The 24967-nt window shown below is 43.0% G+C and overlaps 1 protein-coding gene across 1 annotated transcript in view; it reads right to left on the bottom strand.

Annotated features, from left to right (window-relative positions):
• Positions 1-24967, bottom strand: part of MUSK (muscle associated receptor tyrosine kinase) — a 479574-nt gene that overhangs the window by 58094 nt on the left and 396513 nt on the right. The window contains exon 12 of the mRNA XM_073664750.1: positions 15169-15257. Coding sequence (XP_073520851.1) covers positions 15169-15257 — 89 coding nt within the window. The remainder of the gene's footprint in view (positions 1-15168; positions 15258-24967) is intronic.

The raw sequence follows: 24967 nt of genomic DNA, 5'->3' as shown, positions 1-24967 counted from the left end.
GCTGGAGGCACGTGTACCCGTCGGCGTAGTCACACACGCATCCTAGCGCCGCCAGTGTAGTCCCTGTGCTGTAACAGGACTACAGATAGTTTTTCACCGCCTATCTCTCGTGCTGCTAACGGAGATAGAGCAAATTGCTATACCCGTTCCAGTGTGCAGAAACACGGAAGGGTTTATCATTTAAGTTGGTTGCTTTCCTTTTCACCCGGAAAGTGTTCGGCAGCAGTCACCAGGCTGCATCGCGGACCCCGGGGTCGGTTGCGTTCCATCATATTAAAGTTGTTTGCAACCGCCCTCCTAACAACGTACTATTACACGAGCGGCGATGGCGCGCGCCCGCACACAAGCACTGGGTATCAGCTGTAACAATCGCTATCGGCACACTAACCCCCGCAATGCTGCGATCTAAGTCGATCGCAGCATTGCAGAGGTAAGCGTGATACTCACCTCCTCCCCCGGCGTCCCGCGGCGTCTGAGTCAGATCCCGGGTGTTGTCATGATGACCCGATGTCGTCATGACAACACCCGGGTCACCAAGAGGCAGGAAGTTACTTTGGTCATGAGCAGTGCATAACCATAGTAAATTCTCTCTGTGCAGCTGTGACAGCTTGTATAGCACAGGGATGGTTCTGCATTCCTGTGCTATACAGGCGATCTTAAAGTTAGAAGTGAAAGTCCCATAGTGGGACATAGTGTAAAAGTAAAAAAAGAATCAGAAAGTGAAAAAAAAGAAATGTATCCCCCCAAAAAATAATCCTCCAAAAATCAAAATATAATGTGCCCATCAATAAATGTTATTATGAAAAAAATAAATAAAAAATAAAAGTACACATATTTCATATCGCCGCGTCCAGAACGACCTGACCTATGAAACTGTCCCACTAGTTAACCCCTTTAGTGAACACGGTAAAAAAAACAAAAAAACAAACAAAGCAAAAAACAATGCTTTATCATCATACTGCCAAAAAAAAATGGAATAAAGCGCGATAAAAAAACGAATGTAAATAAAAATGTTACCGCTGAAGATGTCATCTTGTCCCGCAAAAAATAACCCGCCATACAGCTAAAAAAAATAAAAAAGTTACAGCTCTCTGAATAAAGCGATGCAAAAACAATTCTACTTTTTATTGTGTTAAAGCGCCAAAACATAAAAAAAGTATATAAATGTGGTACCACTGTAAAAGCACTGACCCGAAGAATAATGCTGCATTATCAATTTCACCACACGCGGAACGGCATAAAAAAAAAACAATTCCTGAATTGTTGGTTTTTGCTTATTCTGCCTCCCAAAAATCGGAATAGAAAGCAATAAAAAAATGTCACGTGCCTGAAAATGGTACCAATAAAAACGTCAACTTGTTCCACAAAGAACAAGCCGTCACATGACTCTGTCGGCCGAAATCTTGAAAAATTATAGCTCTCAAAATATGGCGATGCAAAAATTAGTCTTTTCAAAAAAATGCATCTTTTAGTCTGTGACAGCTGTCAATCATAAAAACTCGATATTAATCTGGTATCGCTGTAATCGCACAGACCCGAAGAATAAAGTCGTCTAATCACTTATGCCACACGAGGAACGGCGTAAAAAATAAACTCTAGGGATAGGGTTGTGCTAGGGTTAGAGTTGTGCTAGGGTTAGGGTTGTGCTATGGTTAGGGTTAGGTTTGTGCTAGGGTTAGGGTTGTGCTAGGGTCAGGGTTAGGATTGTGCTAGGGTTAGAGTTGTGCTAGGGTTAGGGTTAGGGTTGTGCTAGGGTTAGGGTTGTGCTAGGGTTAGGGTTGTGCTAGGATTAGGGTTAGGGTTGTGCTAGGGTTAGGGTTAGTGTTGTGCTAGGGTTAGGGTTGTGCTAGGGTTAGGGTTGTGCTAGAGATAGGGTTGTGTTAGGGTTAGGGTTGTGCTAGAGTTGGGATTTTTTCAAAAGTAAAAAAAAAAAATGATGTTGATATGGCGACTAGTGTTGAGCGCAAGTGATCTCTACTTGAGATTGCATTGGGTGCTTGGGTATGCACTGCTCGAGTGACATGCTCGAGTCTCCACCCCATATGCTTTGCGGCAAAAACGGGGATTGCCTGCCATGCACGAGCGATCCCCGCATATTTTTTTTTGGGTGTCTAATAACCGTGAAACATGCGGGGCGGGGACTCGAGCATGTCACTTGAGCAGCCGCGATACATGGTGCATACCTGGGTACCTAATGTTATCAATTTCTGTGTCGTAAATCTGGGTTCAAAATGTTTACTATACCCCTTGATAAAATCCTTGAGGGTTGTAGTTTCCAAAATGGGGTCACTTGTGGGGGGTTTCCACTATTTAGGCACATCAGGGACTATGCAAACGCGACATGGCGTCCGCTCTCAATTCCAGCCAATTTTGCATTCAAAAAGTCACACAGTGCTCTTTCCCTTCTGAACCCTGCCGTGCGCACAAACACTGTATTTTCCCCACATATGGGGTATCGGCGTACTCAGGAGAAATTGTACAAGAGTTTATGGGGTCCATTTTCTCCTCTTACCCTTGTGAAAATTAAAAATTTGGGGTTAAAATATAATTTTTGTGGAAAAAGTTTGATTTTTTTTATTTTCACGGCTCCATGTTATAAACTTCTGTGAAGCACTTGGGGGTTCAGGGTGCTCAACACACATCTACATAAGTTCCCTGAGGCGTCTAGTTTCCAAAATGGTGTCACTTGTGTGGGGTTTCCACTGTTTAGGCACATCAGGGGCTCCCCAAACGCAACATGGCGTCCGCTAATTATTCAAGCAAATTTTACAATCAAAAAGTCAAATGGCACTCCTTCCTATCCAAACCCTGCTGTGCGCCCAAACAGTTGTTTTCTCCCACATATGGAGTATCGGCTTACTTAGGAGAAATTGCCCAAGAAATGATATGCTGCAATTTCTCCTGTTACCCTTATGAAAATGCAAAATTGGGGGCTGAAAAACATTTTTGTGGGAAAAATGTGAAAATTGTATTTTTATGGCTCAATGTTGTAAACTTCTGTGACGCACTTGGGGGTTAAAGGTGCTCACCACACATCTAGATAAGTTCCCTGAGGGGTCGAGTTTCCAAAATGGTGTCATTTGTGTGGGGTTTCTTCTGTTTAGGCACATCAGGGGCTCTCCAAATGCAACATGGCATCCGCTAATTATTCAAGCAAATTTTAGATTCAAAAAGTCAAATGGCGCTCTTTCCCTTCCGAACCCTGCCGTGCGCCCAAACAGTGATTTTTCCCCACATATTGGGTATCTGCGTGCTCAGGGGAAATTGCACAACAAATTTTGTGGTCCATTTTTTCCAGTTACCCCTGCAAAAATAAAAAATTTGGGTCTAAATTAACATTTTTGCAAAAAAAGTTAAATGTTAATTTTTTTCTTCCACATTTCAAAAATTTCTGTGAAGCACTTGAAGGGTTAATAAACTTCTTGATTGTGGTTTTGAGCACCTTGAGGGGTGCAGTTTTTAGAATGGTGTCACCTTTGGGTATTTTCTGTCATAAAGGCCCCTCAAAGTCACTTCAAATGTGATGTGGTCCCTAAAAAGATTGTTTTGTAAATTTTGTTGGAAAAATGAGAAATCACTGATCAACTTTTAACCCTTATAGCTCACTAATATAAAAAAATTTTGGGTCCAAAATTGTGCTGATCTAAAGTAGACATGTGGGAAATGTTATTTATTAACTATTTTGTATTACATATCTCTCTGATTTAAGGGCATAAAAATTCAAATTTTGAAAATTGTGAAATTTTCTACATTTTCGCCAAATTTCCGATTTTTTCACAAATAAACGCAAGTGGTATCGAAGAAATGTTACCACTATCATGAAGTGCAATATGTCATGAATAAACATTCTCAGAATTAGTGGCATCCGTTGAAGCGTTACAGAGTAATTACCTCATAAAGTGACAGTGGTCAGAATTGTAAAAATTGGCCTGGTCATTAACGTGCAAACCACTCTGGGAGGTAAAGGGGTTAAACTGAATGACTTGGGTCAAACGTTTGGGATATCCTTCCACAAGCTTCTCACAATAGTTGGTCGGAATTTGGGCCCATTCCTCCTGACAAAACTGGTGTAACTGATCCAGGTTTGTTCGCCTTGCTCGCACCTGCTTTTTCAGCTTTGCCCATAAATTTTCAGTAGAATTGAGATCAGTACATTGTGATGGCCAATCCAAAACATTGACTTTGTTATCCTTAAGCCACTTTGTTACCATTTTAGCAGTATACTTACAGTCATTGTCCTTTTGGAAGACCCATTTCCCCCCAAGCTTTAACTTCCTGGCTGATGTCTTGAGATGTTGCTTCAGTATTACCACATAATCTTCTTTTCTCATGTTGCTATCTATTTTGTGAAGTTCACCAGTCCCTCCTGCAGCAAAACAACCCAACAACATGATGCTGCCACCCCTGTGTTTTACAGTTGGGATGGTGTTCTTAGGCTTCCAATCTTCTCCCTTTTTCCCCCAAACGTAATGATGGTCATTCTGCCCAAAAAGTTCAATTTTAGTTTCATCAGACCACAGGATATGTCTCCAAAAATTAAGGTCTTGGTTCCTGTGTGCAAACATTAATCTGGCTTTTTATGTTTCTTTTGGAGTAATGGCTTTTTCCTGGCAGAGTGGCCTTCCAGCCCATGTGGATATTGACACAATCTTTTCAGCTTCCACCATTATCTTCACAAGGTCTTTTGCTTTTGTCCTTGGGTTGATATGCACATTTTGGACCAAAGCACTTTCATCTCTGGGACACAGAAGCCGTCTATTTCCTGAGTGGTATGATGGCTGGACATTCCCATCTTGTTTGTACTTGCGTATAATTATTTGCACAGATGAACAAGGCACCTTCAGTTATCTTGAAATTGTACCTAAAGATGAGCCAGACTTGTGCAAGTCCACAATTCTCTTCCTGATATCTTGGTTGATTTCTTTACACTTTCCCATGATGCTACACAAAGAATCAGTGTGTTTCAGGTGTGCATTAAAATACATCCCCAGGTGTGTCTCTAATTAACTCAGATGTTGCCAAAAAACCTATGAGAAGCTTCCAAACACATGACAACATCATATGGGCAGTCCAGAATTGTTTAAAGGCATAGTAATCTTAGTCGGGCCTCTGTTCAGCGGAGTCCTTCTTTTCAGAGGTGCACAAAATTGAGGTCGACCGTGCTTGTATGCAGGTGTCCACAGTGTCTTGATCTGCCTCATTATAGGGAATCTTCTGAGGGGGATTCCGTCTGAATCGCGTATTTCAGAGATTTACATGGGAACCCTTATGTAAGCCCTCAGCGTAAAGCGGGGGATAAATGTGAGACGAGCCTTCTTAACGATGTCAAGAATTGCTTTTATTTATTTATTTATTTTTTTCCGCCATTCCTGGTATAAATGATTAGACAACTTTATTCTTCGGGTCGGTGCGATTATAGCGCTTCCAGATTTATATTGGTTTTTATGTTTGGCTGCTATCACATAGTAAACGATTTTTTTTGTAAAAAAATGTTTTTGCAAAGTCATATTTTGCAAGCTAAAACTTTTCTATATTTCTGTTGACTGATGCATGTAAGGGCTTATTTTTTGCGGGACGAGTTGTCGTTTTTATTGGTACAATTTTCAGGCACATAACATTTTTGATTGCGTTCTATTCTGATTTTTGGGAGGCAAAATGAACAAAAACCTGCAATTCAGGAATATTTTTTTTCGGTGTTTTTTTATGCCGTTCACCATATCGTTAAAGTAATAAGACAGCTTTATTCCTTAGGTCAGTATGATTACAGAGATACCACATTTATATATTTTTTTATGTTTTGGCACTATTACCCAATAAAAACTATTTTATAGAAAAAAAGAATTGTTTTGCATCACTATATTTTGAAAGCTATACCTTTTTTATTTCTCTGCTTACGGAGCTGTATGGAAGCATGTTTTTTACTGTGTTTATTTTACTTTTTTTTGCCGGTATGATGTAATATCATAAGTTTTTGGCCACATGTTTTATAAAAAAAATTTCCGGAGTTCACTGAAGGGTTATATTGTGTGACAGTTTTATAGGTTGGGTCATTTCGAATGCGGCGATACCAAATATGTGCATTTTTTTTACATAAATATCCCTTTTTATTGGTTTAACTAGATGGTGGCCCGATTCTAATGCATCGGGTAATCTAGAATATGCATGCGGCAGACCGGGCACCACTAAGCAGCGAAGCAGTGTTTAAATGGGTTGTGCACTACTTTTAATTAACTTCACAATGTATCCCCTCGGTGCCCCTAATGAATTTTGTCATTACGTCATGTTGTCAATCCTGCTTGTGACAACATCGCTGACGACGCAGAGCCAGCACGTAATTCTCCCGCCTGCAGCCGTATGTTGCTTCAGTTTACATCACAACTATTTGCGGCTGCAGCCAGGGGTCTGCTGTTCCGCGCACCACAGTGAATGACGGGCTGTGGCCGGGGTTATCCGTCATCGTGTCACATCCAACATCCACAGCGCGGTCTGTCAATGTGGTTTGTATGGCTGCCTCATTCCTCTAATCCTGGTTTGTATGGCTGACTTATTTTGGATTGTACGCCTTCCTCATCTTAGCTTGTATGGCCCCCTTATCCTGGTTTTGTATGACCTACTCATTCCCCCATCTCTACAGCACAGTTCAAAAACTAAACCCTAATCCTCCCCTTGTTTCCTTTCTCTGCTCTAGCGCTGTCTGTCCTGTTTTCAGCAGCTCCTCGCAGGATGTGAGGCACAGCACGCGCTCTCAGATACTGCTGTGATTAGCTGCTGTCTGTAGATTCGCTGCTTTCCACGCCGGGACTAAGTGCGTGGAGAGGCACAAATCTGCATTCACTTTAGTAGCACATGCTGCAGATGCCGCTATGAAGATTTAACAATAATACAATGAATACACAGAATAATACTTTATTAACTATTATTGGTTATAGAATTTAATACAACGGAACAAAATTATTAAACAGATGATCAAAATATATAAACCATTCCATGAATATGTAACAATATTTTACAATAAATCATCGGACAAAAGAAGTACGACCCTAGAATTTATTTATTAACAATATCAACCTAAAATATTTTTGTACACGACATTTTTGGTGAATACTTTTGGACTATCTGGAAGCAACTTTCCTTGTAAATGGGTATCCAAAACTTGCACCTTGACATTGGATCTCATTTTAACTCTTGAAAATGCAACATAGAGTTGTCCATGTCCAAAAACGGGCTCCGGTAAATATATGCCAACACGTTGTAGAGTTTGACCTTGTGACTTGTTTATTGTCATGGCAAATGCTTGTTTTACTGGAAACTGTCGACGTCGAAGCCTAAATGGAAGACCGGTGTCTGAAGGACATAAATCAATGCGTGGAATGAACACTTCCTCTCCTTTTGCAGATCCAGTGATCACTGTTGCTTGAATTATGTGGGAATGGAGTCCAGTAACAATAAGGCGAGTTCCATTACATAGACCATTTCTTGTATTTAGATTCCGAAGCAACATTACGATTGCTCCAACTTTAAGTTGTAGTCTGTGGAATGGCATTCCTGATGGCGTAACACTATTTAAAAATTCAACTGGATAATGCTCTCGTTCATCTTCATTGTCGACATCCACCGAATCATCACTTTTGTATAATTTATACTCTCCAGGCATTCTATCCATCACACGGGAATTTAGCAGAGCTACGTCATCGTTCTTGGGACAGAGAATTGCATAGGAAGAGGCCCTCTCAACACTGCTTTGGTCGTTTACATCTATTTCAACGCGTTGTCCAAAAACATCACTTACGATGCAGTCAGTGCACACCATGTCTTCTGGTATTTCAATAATGTCTTCTCCAAGGTTATATTCATTGCTCAGTTCACCATTACCAAGTTTAAGAAGCCAGTTGCTGTACTCTGGGTCAGAAGATCGCATGTTGTTAATTAGTTGTAGTTTATTAAACTCTTTCCAAAGGTCTGACATTTTTAAGGTTGACTCGATAATATTTGTTCTTGTTCCATTTGGTACAACTGGAAGGCATTGCCTAAAATCTCCGCCAAGGACAAAAACTTTACCTCCAAAAGGAATTTCATTTTTTTCAGCAATATTTGTAGTCATAACTTCACGCAGAAGTCTGTCAATTAAGCTCAAAGCATATTTGGGCGCCATGGTGCACTCATCAAGTATCAAAAGATTTGCACTGTTCAACTGTTTTCCAGCAAATGTGTCTTGTTTGATTCTGGAAACGGAGATTTCATCGACTGGAACTGGTATCCCAAAGAGTGAATGCATAGTGCGACCTCCTTGTAAAAGGTTTGCTGCAATACCTGTTGTAGCTGATGGCAATACGACTTTTCCTAACCCTCTAACGTGATGCATTAAAACTTCATATAGGTATGTTTTACCGCTGCCTCCAGGACCGTCAATAAAGAAACATTTTGGCGTTGGATCAGCTTGGCTTTCTACAGCGCTCACAATAGTGTCATATGCAATCCGTTGTTCTTGATTTAAGAAGTTTTTCTTCTCTGTTGCCAAAAATAATTCTTAAGCTTCGTCATACTCTTGAATTTGTGCAACTTGACTTGCAGGCTGTGGCAAATTAAAGTCTGAAAACGTTTTTCCATGCAGTAGTAGGATATTTTGGACATCTTGCATGGCATAAGATTCGCAATTGTGACAATTTCCACTTTTGTTGTGAAGACGTAAGCAGTAATCTTCAATTATATGTTCTTTGAAATTTGTCCAAAGTTGAGCCAGATTTGTAGGCGGTCCAAAGACACAAATGTAGGCAAACAATTCACGAAGTTTCTTAGGCATATGTAGAGTAACTGCGTCTTCTAAAGTAAGTGTCCACATAGTATCATCCAATAGAAGTCCTAAAGCCAAAGCTGCAGCTTTAAATGTATCGTGCAATACTCCATTAACTGTTTTCAAATCTTCGTAACTTCTAGCTCCTTTGACATGCAGTAGTAACAGCCGAAGGCAATATCTTTCTTGATCTTTGACACTAACAGTATACATGCGTACAATTATTCTGCTAAGTCCTCGTTGTCTTGGCTTCCAAGTTTTATTCCAAATGTAATGCTCTGGAATCTCTCGATACAAATACTGCCTTGCGTTTTCGTCACGTTGGTTCAGCAAAAACCATTCAATTAATGTTGACGTTGTGCTTAAATTTTTGGAGACATCTTCGACTTGAGCATTTTCAAAGAAATAAAGCTGCTGTTGGTAAATGAATAGCTAAACGTATAATGGCATGGGACTGTGAATGCATTGGAAATGCAAATATTCTCCAAGCAGCTTCTGGAGCACTGACATATCTTGAGTCAACAAACTGTGATGATTCATCGTGATTGACTGTTTTTTGTTGGATTTCGACGTTAGCTTTGTCATGCCCCTTGTAGATGTACTTGAAAAGATATTTAACACTTTTTATTGAAGCGCAGATTTCAACGTTGATGTGACAGTTGTAGCGTTTTAATAAGTACGGGTTGTATGGAACTATCCATGAGTTATTTATAATCTTTTTGTTGTGTACAATGTTATCAATCAGTTGTCTCCGGTAGGATGGGTAGCCGTCCAAATCTTTAACAGTGTGCTGTTTCAACTGCTTTGGAAACCCTTTTGTACACTTTCCGTTTTCCATGCATGGACTTTTTGGATTTGCTACACCGCATGGGCCATGAACCATATTACAGATTACAATATGATACAGTTCAGGATACTTTTCTTGGTTAGGAATTTCAGCCCACACTATGTTGTCAATTTCATCCTCCGTGCGAAACTTGGAATCCGCGTCAAAAATAATTAGTACATGCGCATGTGGGAGACCTCGTTTCTGAAACTCTATGACGTGTACCATTACTACGACTGTTCCAAAAAAGGCCTTTTTTGATGTCTTCAAAAAGGCGGCTGAGTTTTACTCGAAATACGCGTGCAACTAAGTCCGGCCTGTGTTCAACTTGCTGCCAGGGTTGTAGATTTTCTGTAATTTCCGGCCATTTAGGATTACAGGTCATTGTTAAAAAAATGTCAGGTCTTCCATACTTTGTTACTATTGCTATTGCATCTTGATAACGCTGTTGCATGTTGCGGGGGCTACCTTCAAAGGACGACAGGAGAATTACTGTTTTTCCAATTGGAATTCCTTTTTGAATGGATTGTTTTTGCAAATGTTCTTGAAGAACACAGTAGTCTTCAACTTTAAGTTGTTTTTGATTTCTTCGTATGAAATTGAGCCAATTTGCTTCAATTTTAACGTATGCGTCTACTAAGTACTGTTGTGTCAGTTTCCCACCGTTTAAAATAGGATTGAAGTATTTTCGCACAGACAGAAGAAAACTGTAGTACTGTAGTTGTGTAATTCTTCTTGAAGTTCCTTGCTGGTGTAGGTTTTCATGCCACCCTTGATCACCGCTTGGAAAGAATAGCGGATACAGAAGAGCATCAAGGTTGCTGTGCAAAATGCTAATCCGTTGTGTTTTAGGAACGAAAGGGTTGTTTTTGTCTGGCTTAAGATGGACTAATATATCTCTTTGAAAATGAGGCTCTCCATCATCGTTTTGAAAAACAACTGCGACCTCACTTACACGTAGTTTGTTGTAACATCGGGGATCTTGTTGACGTTCTTGTTTAATTGCCAAGATAATAGAAGGCATTTCCGTCCCATTTTGTATAGCTCTCTGCTCCTCCTCAGCTTCAACGTCTTTTAGCATGCGATATGCGGCAGCAAATGGGCTGATTGTTTGTAAATGTACGGCAATTAGGTTCATCAGTTCTGCATTACACTTTTCATTTTCTTTTCGGTTCATCCTTTGTTCTGTAGCCTCAAAGATGTATAATTGTGCAAATGTTGGTGGTTGTCCTAGTTCTGGGTGAAGTGTTCCAGTACGGTGGTAGATCTGGCCATGAATTTTAAAACAATACGGTCCGAATCCAGGGGGCGGTGCAATGTTGGCACCAAATGAAGCAAATGCATGAGAACTGTTGATACTTCTGATATTTTCCATAAAATTTCTACTGTGTTCATGCGTTCCTTTCATCAACTGCTCAAACAGATCTGAGTAGTGACATCTTGGTAGCATCACTTTTCCTTTTTGACAGCATTGAGTAAACTGATTTTCAGATGGTTTTTCCTCGATAAAATTCATAGATTCGCATTTTGAACAAACTACATTGATCTTCCCACAGCAGTGTTGAATAATGATAGTTTCATTGTCTGTTACGTAACGTGCAAGTTGTTGAATGTTCTGCTGGGTTTGCCTTAGTTGGTAGCGCATTCTTTTTTGATAAATTTGTCGATCGTGTTGTTCTCGGTTTGTCCTGGATTCTGGAGATTCATTCAGACGACATTGTCTATGGGATTCTGCATCGTGTTCGTGTCTAGCCGCAGTGTGTTGCGGTGTTTCCTGTTCCCGACATTGTCTGTGAGATTCCGCATCCTGTGCTTGTCTGGCGGCAGTGTCTTGTGGTGTCTTCTGTTTCCGACGTTGTCTGTGAGATTCCGCATCCTGGGCTTGTCTGGCGACAGTGTCTTGTGGTGTCTCTTGTTCCCGGCGTTTTTGTTGAGGTTCCGCATCCTGTGCTTGTCTGGCGGCAGTGTGTGGTGTTGTCTCCTGCTTCCGAAATTTTCTGTGAGCTTCCGCATCCTGGGCTTGTCTGCTGGCAGTGTGTTGTGGTGTCTCCTGTTCCCGGCGTTTTTGGTGAGATTCCGCATCCTGGGCTTGTCTGGCGGCAGTGTGTTGCGGTGTGTCCTGCGCCCGTTGTTTCTTGCGATATTCTGCATCCTTGGCTTGTCTGACGGCAGTGTGTTGCGGTGTCTCCTGTTCCCAGCGTTTTTGTTGAGATTCTGCATCGTGGGCTTGTCTGGCGGCAGTGTGTTGCGGTGTCTCCAGTTTCCGGCGTTTTTGGTGCGATTCCGCATCCTAGGCTTGTCTGGCGGCAGTGTGTTGCGGTGTCTCCTGTTCCCGGCGTTTTTGTTGAGATTCGGCATCCTGGGCTTGTCTGGCGGCAGTGTGTTGCGGTGTCTCCTGTTCCCGGCATTTTTTGTGAGATTCGGCATCCTGAGCTTGTCTGGGGGCAGTGTGTTGCGGTGTCTCCTGTTCCCGGCGTTTTTGTTGAGCTTCCGCATCCTGGGCTTGTCTTGCGGCAGTTTGTTGCGGTGTCTCCTGTTCCCGGCGTTTTTGTTGAGCTTCCACATCCTGGGCTTTTCTGGTGGCAGTGTGTTGCGGTGTCTCCTGTTCCCAGCGTTTTTGGTGAGTTTCCGCATCCTGGGCTTGTCTGGCGGCAGTGTGTTGCGGTGTCTCCTGTTCCCGGCATTTTTGGTGATATTCGGCATCCTGGGCTTGTCTGGCGGCAGTGTGTTGCGGTGTCTCCTGTTCCCGGCATTTTTTGTGAGATTCCGCATCCTGGGCTTGTCTGGCGGCAGTGTGTTGCGGTATCTCCTGTTCCTGACGTTTTTTTGAGAGCTTCCGCATCCTGGGCTTGTCTGGTGGCAGTATGTTGTGGTGTCTGTTGCTCTCGACGTTGTCGTTTTCTTGCTGCTTCTGCTGCTTTTCTGTCTTCCTCCGTGGCGTATTTTCGCTTACGACCCATTATAAAACAGGAAGCGTAAAGAAGTATCTCTTCAGCACGCTGTCACTGGCAGAACGTGTTCAGTAAACCTGACAGAAGTCCCTCGCACAGTGTGACAGAAGTCCCTCGCACAGTGTGACTGAAGTCCCTCGCACAGTGCCGATATTCAAATTTGGCGCCCAAATCGGTGATTGGTCGCAGGCAGCGCCAGCGACCAATCAGCGATTTTTAACACAAATGTCCGGATCTTTGTAACACCATGCGGATACTGTGGGGACATCAGCGGCCAGGGTGTGAAGGGAGGACCGGGGAGCGGCGCTGCGGGTCGGGATACTTCTGCTGCGAGCAGTCGCTCATCTCCCGGCTTCTCTGAGTGGAAGTATCCGCACAGGCAGCGGCGCTCCCCGGTCCTCACTAATACGATTCCGCTCCCCGCTCCTCACCAATACGACTCGCTGATTGGTCGCGCTCTCCGCACGCGACCAATCAGTGATCTTGGTGCTAAAGTTAAACACCGCTGTGCTGATTGGTTGCCGACGCTGTGCGCGACCAATCACCGATTTGGGCGGAACATTTAAATAGCGTCCGCGACCAATCAGTACAGCGGTGTTTAAATGTGGAGCCAAGATCGGTGATTGGTCACGGCCGATATTTAAATTTGGCGCCCAAATCGGTGATTGGTCGCGGGCAGCGCCCGCGACCAATCAGCGATTTTTAACACAAATGTCCGGACCTTTGTAACACCATGCAGATACTGTGGGGACATCAGCGGCTAGGGTGTGAAGGGAGGACCGGGGAGCGGCGCTGCGGGTCGGGATACTTCTGCTGCGAGCGCCCGCTCATGTCCCGGGTTCTCGCAGCGGAAGTATCCGCACAGGCAGCGCCGCTGACATCCATGCGGCGTGAAGGGAGGACCGGGGAGCGGCGCTGCGGGTCCAATTGGTCGCGGCCGCTATTTAAATGTGCCGCACAAATCGTTGATTGGTCGCGGACTTGGCCCGCGACCAATCACTGATCTTGCGGCCAAAGTTAAACACTACTGTGCTGATTGGTCGCGGACGCTGCCCGCGACCAATCACCGATTTGGGCGCCAAATTTAAATATCGGCCGCGACCAATCACCGATCTTGGCTCCACATTTAAACACCGCTGTGCTGATTGTTCGCGGCCGATATTTAAATGTGGCGCCCAAATCCGTGATTGGTCGCGGGCAGCGTCGGCGACCAATCAGCACAGCGGTGTTTAAGTTTTGCGCTAAGATCAGTGATTGGTCGGGTCCGAAGACCGCGACCAATCATCGAATCGCCTTGGTGAGGACCGGGGAGCAGCGCTGCCTGTGCGAGTACTTACGCTACGAGAACCCGGGACATAGCGGGCGCTCGCAGCAGAAGTATCCCGACCCGCAGCGCCGCTCCCCGGTCCTCCCTTCCGCATGGAGGTCAGCGGCGCCGGCAGTCCTTCCGCTGATACCGGCCGGGAGATGAGCTCCTCGCGCCGCTCATCTCCCGGCTGCATCTCCGTCCCGCAGATGGGTCCGGCGGTCGGGTTCCTTCTGCTGTTGCCGGCCGGGAGATGAGCGCCTCGCGGCGCTTATCTCCCGGCTGCATCGCCGCTCAGCTCCGTCCTGCAGATGAGCCGCTAACGGCCGCCATCTTTTTTCAGAAATCCCGCGGCGCTGATTGGCTGCTGCCGGACCAATGAGCGACGCGGGATTTCCTGGACAGACAGACAGACAGACAGACTGACAGACAGACGGGATAAGACAATTATATATATAGATATTTTTTGTTTATTTATATTAGGATTTTTAAAAATATTTTTAAAGGGGTATTCCCATCTGTAGTAGATGTAGTATAATAATATTAGCAAATACCTCCAATTAGAAAATGTAGTATAGTTCTTCTAAAATAAAAGCACATACATTTTTTTAAGGATGCTTTCACACTTCATTCAGGCACCTGTTCAGACACTACGTCTGAGTATCTGCCCCCAGTAGGTGTATACACCCAAAAATGATGCACGTCAGAGTGCACAGTCGCCTTATCAGCACCATTATAGTCTATGGCCCTGTCGGCACATACACCCTAATACAGTTTTGCGGGGTGTTCGGATGTAGGCCCCAACGGAGCCACTGAACGCAGTGTGAAAGCACCCTAACCTTGGAAAACCCCTTTAAGTAAACTAAAACAAAAGTTATCATCTTAAAGTATTATATTTATGATATTTTCTTAATGAAGTGTTTAAGGAACCAAAGCTGGACTTGCAGATTTCTCCCTCTCACAGCTCTTGAAGAGATTTTGCTTATATCTCAAGTTTCTCATTTTAAAACCAAATAAAGCACTTGGAAATCTGGCTCTGGCTTGGCAGAGGAAAATACAGGTTCCTGAACGGAATATTAAATACTTTTCAAAGGTCTCGGCTGAATAAGAATTTATTTTATTAGCTCTTTTCCCATATTAAGATAACACGTTTGAAACCTGACATTTCTCCTGAGAGCAGCAAGGGAAAAATTCAACAAATGTTCATATCACAACTTCTGACCTTTTCTTGATGAGTTCTTTAAGTTGCCTAGACTGTATAATGTAATAATTATTGCAATGTCAGATATATTACCTGTTGACTCCATTTTTGACAAGGGATTCCTGACGCTGTCATGTTGACAGTCCCCTGGTAATGTCTGCCGTTGCCTTTGTAGCATATTTCTGGAAGAGACAGGGAATTCTTTATTAAATACTGCTTTCAATATTTAAAATTACCCATGAATTATCACCTTATTTTATGAATTAAAAATAATTAATTCAATGCATAAATAATATCAGAGATCAATGCATTAGAAGGACCATGACCAACACATGCTTGCAACTTGCCAACAATCTTGTGGGTTGGCCACCCCTGAGCCAAAAATGATCAATGTCAAATCTGATATAATAACACTTGTAAATAGGAATTCTTTTAAAGGAACCTGTCACCAGGTTTTTATAATATAAAGTACTGCCTCCACGTTAACCGCCTGTTTTACAGTAGGAAGATGTATATGTGTCTCCAATCCCCTCTGCATAGTCCCAAAATATATTTTATATTGCCCTCATTTAGCCTGGTCCAGTTTGATGGGCGTTTATAGCGCCTCTTCTCTGGTCGCAAACGCAGTCCTCCTTCCCTGTTTCATGTGGATGACGCATCCTATGTCATACACGCAGCGTCCCCAAATCTCGCTCCTGGGCAACGGTAGTTCACTCTTCCCTCAGCAGGGCAGAGCAAAATACTGTAATGTACAGTACAGACCAAAAGTTTGGACACACCTTCTCATTTAAAGATTTTTCTGTATTTTCATGACTTTGAAAATTGTACATTCACACTGAAGGCATCAAAACTATGAATTATCACATGTGGAATTATATCGTTAACAAAAAAGTGTGAAACAACTGAAAATATGTCTTATATTCTAGGTTCTTCAAAGTAGCCACTTTTTGCTTTGATGATTGCTTTGCACACTCTTGGCATTATCTTGAAGAGATTCAAGAGGTAGTCACCAGAAATGGTCTACCAACAATCTTGAAGGAGTTCCCAGAGATGCTTAGCATTTGTTGGCCTTTTTGCCTTCACTCTGCGGTCCAGCTCACCCCAAACCATCTCGATTGGGTTCAGGTCTGGTGACTGTGGAGGCCAGGTCATCCAGCGTAGCACCCCATCACTCTCCTTCTTGGTCAAATAGCCCTTACACAGCCTGGAGGAGTGTTTGGGGTCATTGTCCTGTTGAAAAATAGATGATGGTCCAACTACACGCAAACCGGATGGAATAGCATGCCACTGCAAGATGCTGTGGTAGCCATGCTGATTCAGTATGCCTTCAATTTTGAGTAAATCCCCAACAGTGTCACCAGCAAGCACCATCACACCTCCTCCTGCATGCTTCACGGTGGGAACCAGGCATGTAGAGTCCATCCGTTCACCTTTTCTGCGTCGCACAAAGACACGGTGGTTGGAACCAAAGATCTCAAATTTGGACTCATCAGATCAAAGCACAGATTTCCACTGGTCTAATGTCCATTCCTTGTGTTCTTTAACCCAAACAAGTCTCTTCTGCTTGTTGCCTGTCCTTAGCAATGGTTTCCTCGCAGCTATTTTACCATGAAGGTCTGCTGCACAAAGTCTCCTCTTAACAGTTGTTGAAGAGATGTGTCTGCTGGTAGAACTCTGTGTGGCATCGATCTGTTCTCTAATCTGAGCTGCTGTTAACCTGTGATTTCTGAGGCTGGTGTTTCGGATAAACTTATCCTCAGAAGCAGAGGTGACTCTTGGTCTTCCTTTCCTGGGGCGGTCCTCATGTGAGCCAGTTTCTTTGTAGTGCTTGATGGTTTTTGCAACTGCACTTGGGGACACTTTCAAAGTTTTCCCAATTTTTCGCATTGACTGACCTTCATTTCTTAAAGTAATGATGGCCACTCGATTTTCTTTACTTAGCTGCTTTTTTCTTGCCATAATACATGTTCTAACAGTCTAATAAGTAGGACTATCAGCTGTGTTTCCACCAGACTTCTGCGCCACACAACTGATGGTCCCAATCCCATTTATGAGGCAAGAAATCCCACTTATTAAACCTGACAGGGCACACCTGTGAAGTGAAAACCATTTCCGGTGACTACCTCTTTAAGCTCCTCAAGAGAATGCCAAGAGTGTGCAAAGCAGTCATCAAAGCAAAAGGTGGCTACTTTGAAGAACCTAGAATATAAGTCATATTTCAGTTGTTTCACGCTTTTTTGTTAACTATGTAATTCCAAATGTGTTAATTCATAGTTTTAATGCCTTCAGTGTGTATGTACAATTTTCATAGTCAAGAAAATACAGAAAAATCTTTAAATGAGAAGGTGTGTCCAAACTTTTGGTCTGTACTGTACATGAGACAGGAGAGGCTGAAGACCGACGATGACCTGGAAGTAAAGCTGGGCAGGGCAGAGCAAAGTACACCTGCACAGGAGAATGATTGTGGGATACTGTGAAGATGATGTAGGAGGTGTCATCCACAAACAATGGCGTTTTCAACCAGAGAGGAGGCATCGGATCAAGACCAGAGACGTACAGACCAGACCGCGTCGTATAAAATATATTTTTGACGCTATGCAGAGAGGGTTGAAGACTCATATACATCTTTCTAGAATACTGTAAAACAGGCAGTAAAGGTGGTGGCAGTACTTTATATTGGGAAAACCTGGTGGCAGGTTCCCTTTAATGTATAAATATGAGGTTCTGAATAATGGTGTATCCCCAATATCACATTTGTGGCTCAGTGTATTCTATACCTAAAATCATTAATTCTTGCATATATATAAGGAGATGGACATATTGCCCTGTGCCCCCTTGAAGGCATCAATGTTATCGTTATAATGTAAAGATTAATGTCATGTGTTATTGTGATGGAGATATGTAATGTTTTGCACTGTACTGTTGGGAAGTTGAGTTCTGCCCAGCAACAGACTGTTAGAACCCTCCTGTTTGTTTTTTCCATCTTGTGTTTTGCGGTCACGTGACCATCTTCCTTTATATTCCAGCTCCTCCTTTTTGGCTGTGCTGGACTTCAGTGTTGTTTGACTGTTTTGCTAGCCAGGTGCTTCGGTGCCTATTTCTCTCAGTTCGCTTGGCCCTGTGGGACCTCTAGTACCTTTTTGTAAGTTTATTTTTTTTGTTTTCTGCAACAACTTTCTCAGTGCAGGAGGTGTCCCATTTTTGTCCCATTCCTTATTTGTTTTAGGGACCCCTTCCCTTTATTATAGAGGTCTTCGTTCTGACTAGCCTAGGACTAAGGCGGGTCTGTTCACTAGGAACAGGCAGCCTGCTGCATCGTAGGGATTCAGCATAGTCTTACTGTAGGGAAAGCTTTCCCCTTCTTTCCTTAGTTCTTGTTGCAGATCATAACACAGACAGTGAATACAGTAAGACATAGTTAAGTGTTGGGACTAGCCCAGAGAGGGAGGGGCTAAGCAGAAGGATCAGAAAGGACTTGGTAGTGAGTCAGACAGGGCCTAAGAGCAGATGATTGGTCTGAGCGCTCAGCAAGCCCGCATGCATTGGGTGTTTTGTGGCAAGAGAGAAAGGAGATTGAGACAGAGATAACGTGATCCTGAGAAACAGACCGAGACAGAGAGAGAGTTACAGGGATGCAGAGAGAAGGACAGTGCCAGCTCAGAGGACTGATCAGAGAGCAGAGTAACCAAGTGACAAGGGTCTGGAGAAGGTACCTAGCAACAAGTTGCCGAGTAGCTTACAGCTCTTAAATGTAACGGGCCAGGATGGAATAGAAAATGAGACAAAGTGTCCTGGGCGGGAGTTCCCTAAGCATAAGAGAGCTTGAAGCCGGCCATATTGACATTATCCCTTTAAAAGGGAAAAGACGAGAAACCGCGGGAGGAAAAAAATGACTTTTACTGACTGTACTGTGGTGTTAAGCTGGGTGGTGGTGAAGGAAATGAGACCAGTGGAGGCAGGAATGTGTGAGGCCAAGGAAGTAATGAGACTGTGTATTGAGATGCTCTGTATTAATGAGGAAATGTGTGAGAAGTTGAGTACCTGCTATCCTGCTTACATAGTTGCCACACAATGGCTGTTTAGTAAAGCTTCGTTTGTTAAGAACTAGTGGTCTCTTTTCATGAACTGGTTAACATCTAGTTACATGCGGCCTGCATGGGTTTAGCACCCTCACAGCACAAGTCCACACACCCAGCCAGGACCCCCACTGTCGTGTATTCGTACAACAAATGAGTACCTCGCCCACGGCAACCGACCTGCGCTACGTTACATATACACTGTTTTTATTTTTTTAATGCATGATCACTTACTTTTCACCTTCCCAACCACCCCAGTTCTGCTTTTTTTTACCCTTAGCTGCCACTGGACACATCACAAAACACAACACACAAAATCCATCATGCTCAGTTCCTGCTGCCTCTAATCCTATACCATCACACATGCACAGAGATGTCACTGTGTCTCCCTCCTGTGATAAGCATCTCGCTGTCAATAGACAATGTACACACAGCCTGGTTTGGGTGGGGTTAGCTCTCTTGAGTCCTGCTACATGCTACATCTAAGAACTTCGATTGTGCCACAACTGCTGCACCCAGCAATCTAAGTGATACATCATTGGAATCAGGGTCTCTTTTCCTACATTATGTTGCTCTCAGATGAAGTAGCAAAAACCTGCTGACAGATTCCCTTTAACCCCTTAATAACATCTGACGTACTAATACGCGTCTGTGCCCTGGGACTTAAGAGCCAGACCCGTATTAGTACGTCATCGCGATCGCGCCCGCACACAGGCTGTGCGGGCGCGATCGCCGCCGGGTGTCAGCTGATTGTCACAGCTGACACCCGGTACTATGTGCAGGGAGCGGTCACGCACCGCTCCCAGCACATTAACCCCCGCGATGCTGCGATCGAAGTCGATCGCGGCATTGCGGGGGCAAGGGGAGGTGATCGGCGATACTCACCTCCTCTTCCGGCTTCCAGCGCAGTCTGCAAAGGCTTCCCGGGTGTTGCCATGACGACCCGATGTCGTCATGACAACATCCGGGTCACCAGAGAGCAGGAAGATTGCTTGGACATGCGCAGTGCATCTCCAAGCAATCTTCACACTGTGCACTTCTGACAGCCTTCATGGCATAGGGATGGTGCTCCATTCCTGTGCCATGCAGGCGATCAGAAAAAAAAAAGTGAAAGTCCCAGAGTGGGAAAAAGTAATAAAGTGTATAAACTGTGTGAAAGTGGAAAAAAAAAAAAAAAAAAAATGTGCAAAAATATTATAAAAAAATAAAAAAAATAATACACCAAAAATAAAAATATAATGTACCCATCAATAAATATTATTATAAAAAAAATAAAAAAAAAACAATAAAAGTACACATATTTGGTATCGCCGCGTCCGGAACAACCTGACCTATAAAACTGTCCCACTAGTTAACCCCTTCAGTGAACCCGGTAAAAAAAAAAAAAAAAAAAACAAGCAAAAAACAATGCTTTATCACCATACTGCCAAACAAAAAGTGGAATAACACGCGATCAAAAAGACGCATATAAATAAAAATGATACCACTGAAAACGTCATCTCGTCCCGCAAAAAACAAGCTGCCATATAGCTCCATCAGCCGAAAAATAAAAAAGTTATAGCTCTCAGAATAAAGCGATACTAAAAAATATTTTTTTCTATAAAATAGCTTTTATTGTGTATAAGCGCCAAAACATAGAAAAATGATACAAATGTGGTACCGCTGTAAACGTACTGACCCGAAGAGTAAAGCTGCCTCATCAATTTTACCACACGCGGAACAGAATAAAAAAAAAAAAAAAAAAACAATTCCTGAATTGTTGGTTTTTGTTTATTCTGCCTCCCAAAAATCGGAATAGAAAGCGATCAAAAGATGTCACGTGCCTGAAAATGGCACCAATAACAACGTCAAGTCATCCCGCAAAAAACGAGCCGTCACATGACTGTCTGCCAAAATCTGGAAAAATTATAGCTCTCAAAATATGGCGATGCAAAAACTAGATTTTACAAAAAATGCGTCTTTTAGTGTGTGACAGCTGTCAGTCATAAAAACCCCATATGATTCTGGCATTGCTGTAATCACACCGACCCGAAGAATAAAGTCGTCTAATCACTTATACCGCACAAGGAACGGCGTCAAAAATAAACTCTTGAGTTAGGATTGGGCTAGGGTTAGGGCTGGGTTTGGGGCTAGGGTTGTGCTGGGGCTAGGGTTGTGCTGGGGCTAGGGTTGTGCTGGGGCTAGGGTTGTGCTGGGGCTAGGGTTGTGCTAGGGTTAGGGCTGGGGTTGGGATTTTTTTCAAAAGTAAGAAAAAAAGATGACGATATGGCGACTAGTGTTGAGAGCAAGTGCTCGCTACTTGAGTTTGCATCAGGTGCTCTGGTATGCATTTAGTATCGTGGGTATTTGAGTGACATGCTCGAGTCTCTGCCCCATATGCTTTGCGGCCAAAAAACTTTACGGGGATTGCCTGCCATGCACGAGCGATCCCCGCATGTTTTTTTTTGGGTGTCTAATAACCGTGAAACATGCGGAGCAGGGACTCGAGCATGTCACTCGAGCACACGCTGTACATGGTGCATACCTGAGTACCCGATGCAAACTCAAGTAGCGAGCACTTGCGCTCAAGAATAATGAAAACTTATTCAATATGATGACCTAATGTAAACAAATAATGTGCCGTACCTCTGGGTTCAAAATGTTCACTATACACCTTAATAAAATCTTTGAGGGGTATAGTTTCCAAAATGGGGACACTTGTGGGGGAGCTCCACTGTTTAGGCACATCACGGGCTCTCCAAACGCGACATGGTGTCCGCTAACAAATTGAATGGAAAATCGGCTCAAGTTGTTAGCGGACGCCATGTTGCGTTTGGAGAGCCCCTGTGTGTCCAAACATTGGAGCTCCCCCACAAGTGACCCCATTTTGGAAACTAGACCCCCCAAGGCACCTATCTAGATGCATAGTGAGCACTTAGAACCCCCAGGTGCTTCACAAATTGATTCGTAAAAATGAAAAAGTGAAAATAAAACACTTTTTCATTTTTATGAATCAATTTGTGAAGCACCTGGGGTTCCAAGTGCTCACTATGAATCTAGATAGGTGCCTTGGGGGGTCTAGTTTCCAAAATGGGGTCACTTGTGGGGGAGCTCCAATGTTTGGGCACACAGGGACTCTCTAAATGCAACATGGTATCCGCTAACAAATTGAATGGAAAATCGGCTCAAATTGTTAGCGGACACCACATTGCGTTTGGAGAGCCCCTCTGTGCCCAAACTTTGGAGCTCCCCCACAAGTGACCCCATTTTGGAAACTAGACCCCCCAAGGCACCTTTCTAGATGCATAGTGAGCACTTGGAACCCCCAGGTGCTTCACAAATTGATTCGTAAAAATGAAAAAGTGAAAAAAAAAACACTTTTTCATTTTTATGAATCAATTTGTGAAGCACCTGGGGTTCCAAGTGCTCACTATGAATCTAGATAGGTGCCTTGGGGGCTCTAGTTTCCAAAATGGGGTCACTTGTGGGGGAGCTCCAATGTTTGGGCACACAGGGACTCTCTAAATGCAACATGGTATCCGCTAACAAATTGAATGGAAAATCGGCTCAAATTGTTAGCGGACACCACATTGCGTTTGGAGAGCCCCTCTGTGCCCAAACTTTGGAGCTCCTCCACAAGTGACCCCATTTTGGAAACTAGACCCCCCAAGGCACCTATCTAGATGCATAGTGAGCACTTGGAACCCCTAGGTGCTTCACAAATTAATTCGTAAAAATGAAAAAGTGTTTTTTTTTTCACTTTTTCATTATTACGAATCAATTTGTGAAGCACCTGGGGGTTCCAAGTGCTCACTATGCATCTAGAAAGGTGCCTTGGGGGGTCTAGTTTCCAAAATGGGGTCACTTGTGGGGGAGCTCCAAAGTTTGGGCACAGAGGGGCTCTCCAAACGCAATGTGGTGTCCGCTAACAATTTGAGCCGATTTTCCATTCAATTTGTTAGCGGATACCATGTTGCATTTAGAGAGTCCCTGTGTGCCCAAACATTGGAGCTCTCCCACAAGTGACCCCATTTTGGAAACTAGACCCCCCAAGGCACCTATCTAGATGCATAGTGAGCAGTTGGAACCCCCAGGTGCTTCACAAATTGATTCATAAAAATGAAAAAGTGTTTTTTTTTTCACTTTTTCATTGTTACGAATCAATTTGTGAAGCACCTGGGGGTTCCAAGTGCTCACTATGCATCTAGAAAGGTGCCTTGGGGGGTCTAGTTTCCAAAATGGGGTCACTTGTGGGGGAGCTCCAAAGTTTGGGCACACATGGACTCTCCAAACACAACATGGCGTCCGCTAATTATTCAAGCAAATTTTACAATCAAAAAGTCAAATAGCGCTCCTTCCCTTCCGAGCCCTGCCGTGCGCCCAAACAGTATTTTTTCCCCAAATATTGGGTATCTAGGTGCCCAGGGGAAATTGCACAACAAATTTTGGGGTCCATTTTTTCTTGTTACCCCTGTGAAAATAAAAAAAATTGGGTCTAAATTAACATTTTTGTGAAAAAAGTTAAATGTTCATTTTTTTCTTCCACATTCAAAAAATTCCTGTGAAGCACCTGAAGGGTTAATAAAGTTCTTGAATGTGGTTTTGAGCACCTTGAGGGGTGCAGTTTTTAGAATGGTGTCACTTTTGGGTATTTTCTGTCATAAAGACCTCTCAAAGTGACTTCAAATGTGATGTGGTCCCTAAAAAAATGGTTTTGTAAATTTTGTTGGAAAAATGAGAAATCGCTGGTCAACTTTTAACCCTTATAGCTCCCTAACAAAAAAAAATTTTGGTTCCAAAATTGTGCTGATGTAAAGTAGACATGTGGGAAATGTTATTTATTAACTCTTTTGTGTGACATATCGCTCTGATTTCAGGGCTTAAAAATTCAAATTTTGAAAATTGCAAAATTTTCAAAATTTTCGCCAAATTTCCGTTTTTTTCACAAATAAACGCAAGTGATATCGAAGAAATTTTTCCACAATCATGAAGTACAATATGTCACGAAAAAACAATCTCAGAATCAGGGGGATCTGTTGAAGCGTTCCAGAGTAATTACCTCATAAAGTGACAGTGGTCAGAATTGTAAAAATTGGCCTGGTCATTAACGTGCAAACCACCCGCGGGGCTTAAGGGGTTAAATAGGGATGAGCAAATGTTCTCGGTGATACTCGGTTATCAGGGTATCTGTGCAATCCGTTGGCAAATATATACAGTAGCTATAACGAAACCACAGACCTCATCAGGTATTCTGTTTATCCCTGGCGACAACTAGAAGTGACACATGTTAATTCAAATAAAAAATTATTTTTATTAGATATCTCAAAATTATTAAAAACAGTAAAGGTGCAGGAAAAAAGGGTACAGGAGCTGTAATACCCAATAATAAAGGCGATCTTGTAAAAATTCAACACTGATTATAATTCCAAATCAAGTTCAAAAATACAAATAATTTAATTTTGCATTTAGCACCTTGCTCTTTAGTCCAATTCGTTCAAGTGCAATATTCTTATACCTAATAGTCCAATGCAAGGTGACAAAAAATGCAAAAAAAGTATATATAGCGGAATGCTAGTAGACCTGCAAATGCAAAACATTTAATAGCTCATATTGCATACTGCCCTCTAGCCTAAATACTTGAAACACATGCCCTAAGGTTTATAATGCTTCTATCAAAGCAGACCCTCATATATGGAGTCAAATCCTTACAATTCACAGGTGCGCTTAATGGTATAAAGGTCAAGCTGAATGCCACAGAAAATCATCTATGTGAACATACCCTAGATCAGGGGTCTCAAACACGCAGCCCCTCCGGCTGCTTCATGCACGCCGCAGGC

Source organism: Phyllobates terribilis, unplaced genomic scaffold (assembly GCF_046119375.1).
Source record: "Phyllobates terribilis strain yellow unplaced genomic scaffold, ASM4611937v1 Scaffold_1__5_contigs__length_1240528914, whole genome shotgun sequence".
Taxonomy (NCBI): domain Eukaryota; kingdom Metazoa; phylum Chordata; class Amphibia; order Anura; family Dendrobatidae; genus Phyllobates; species Phyllobates terribilis.
The sequence above is the reverse complement of the archived record's forward strand: the minus strand, read 5'-3'. Positions and strand labels throughout refer to the sequence as shown.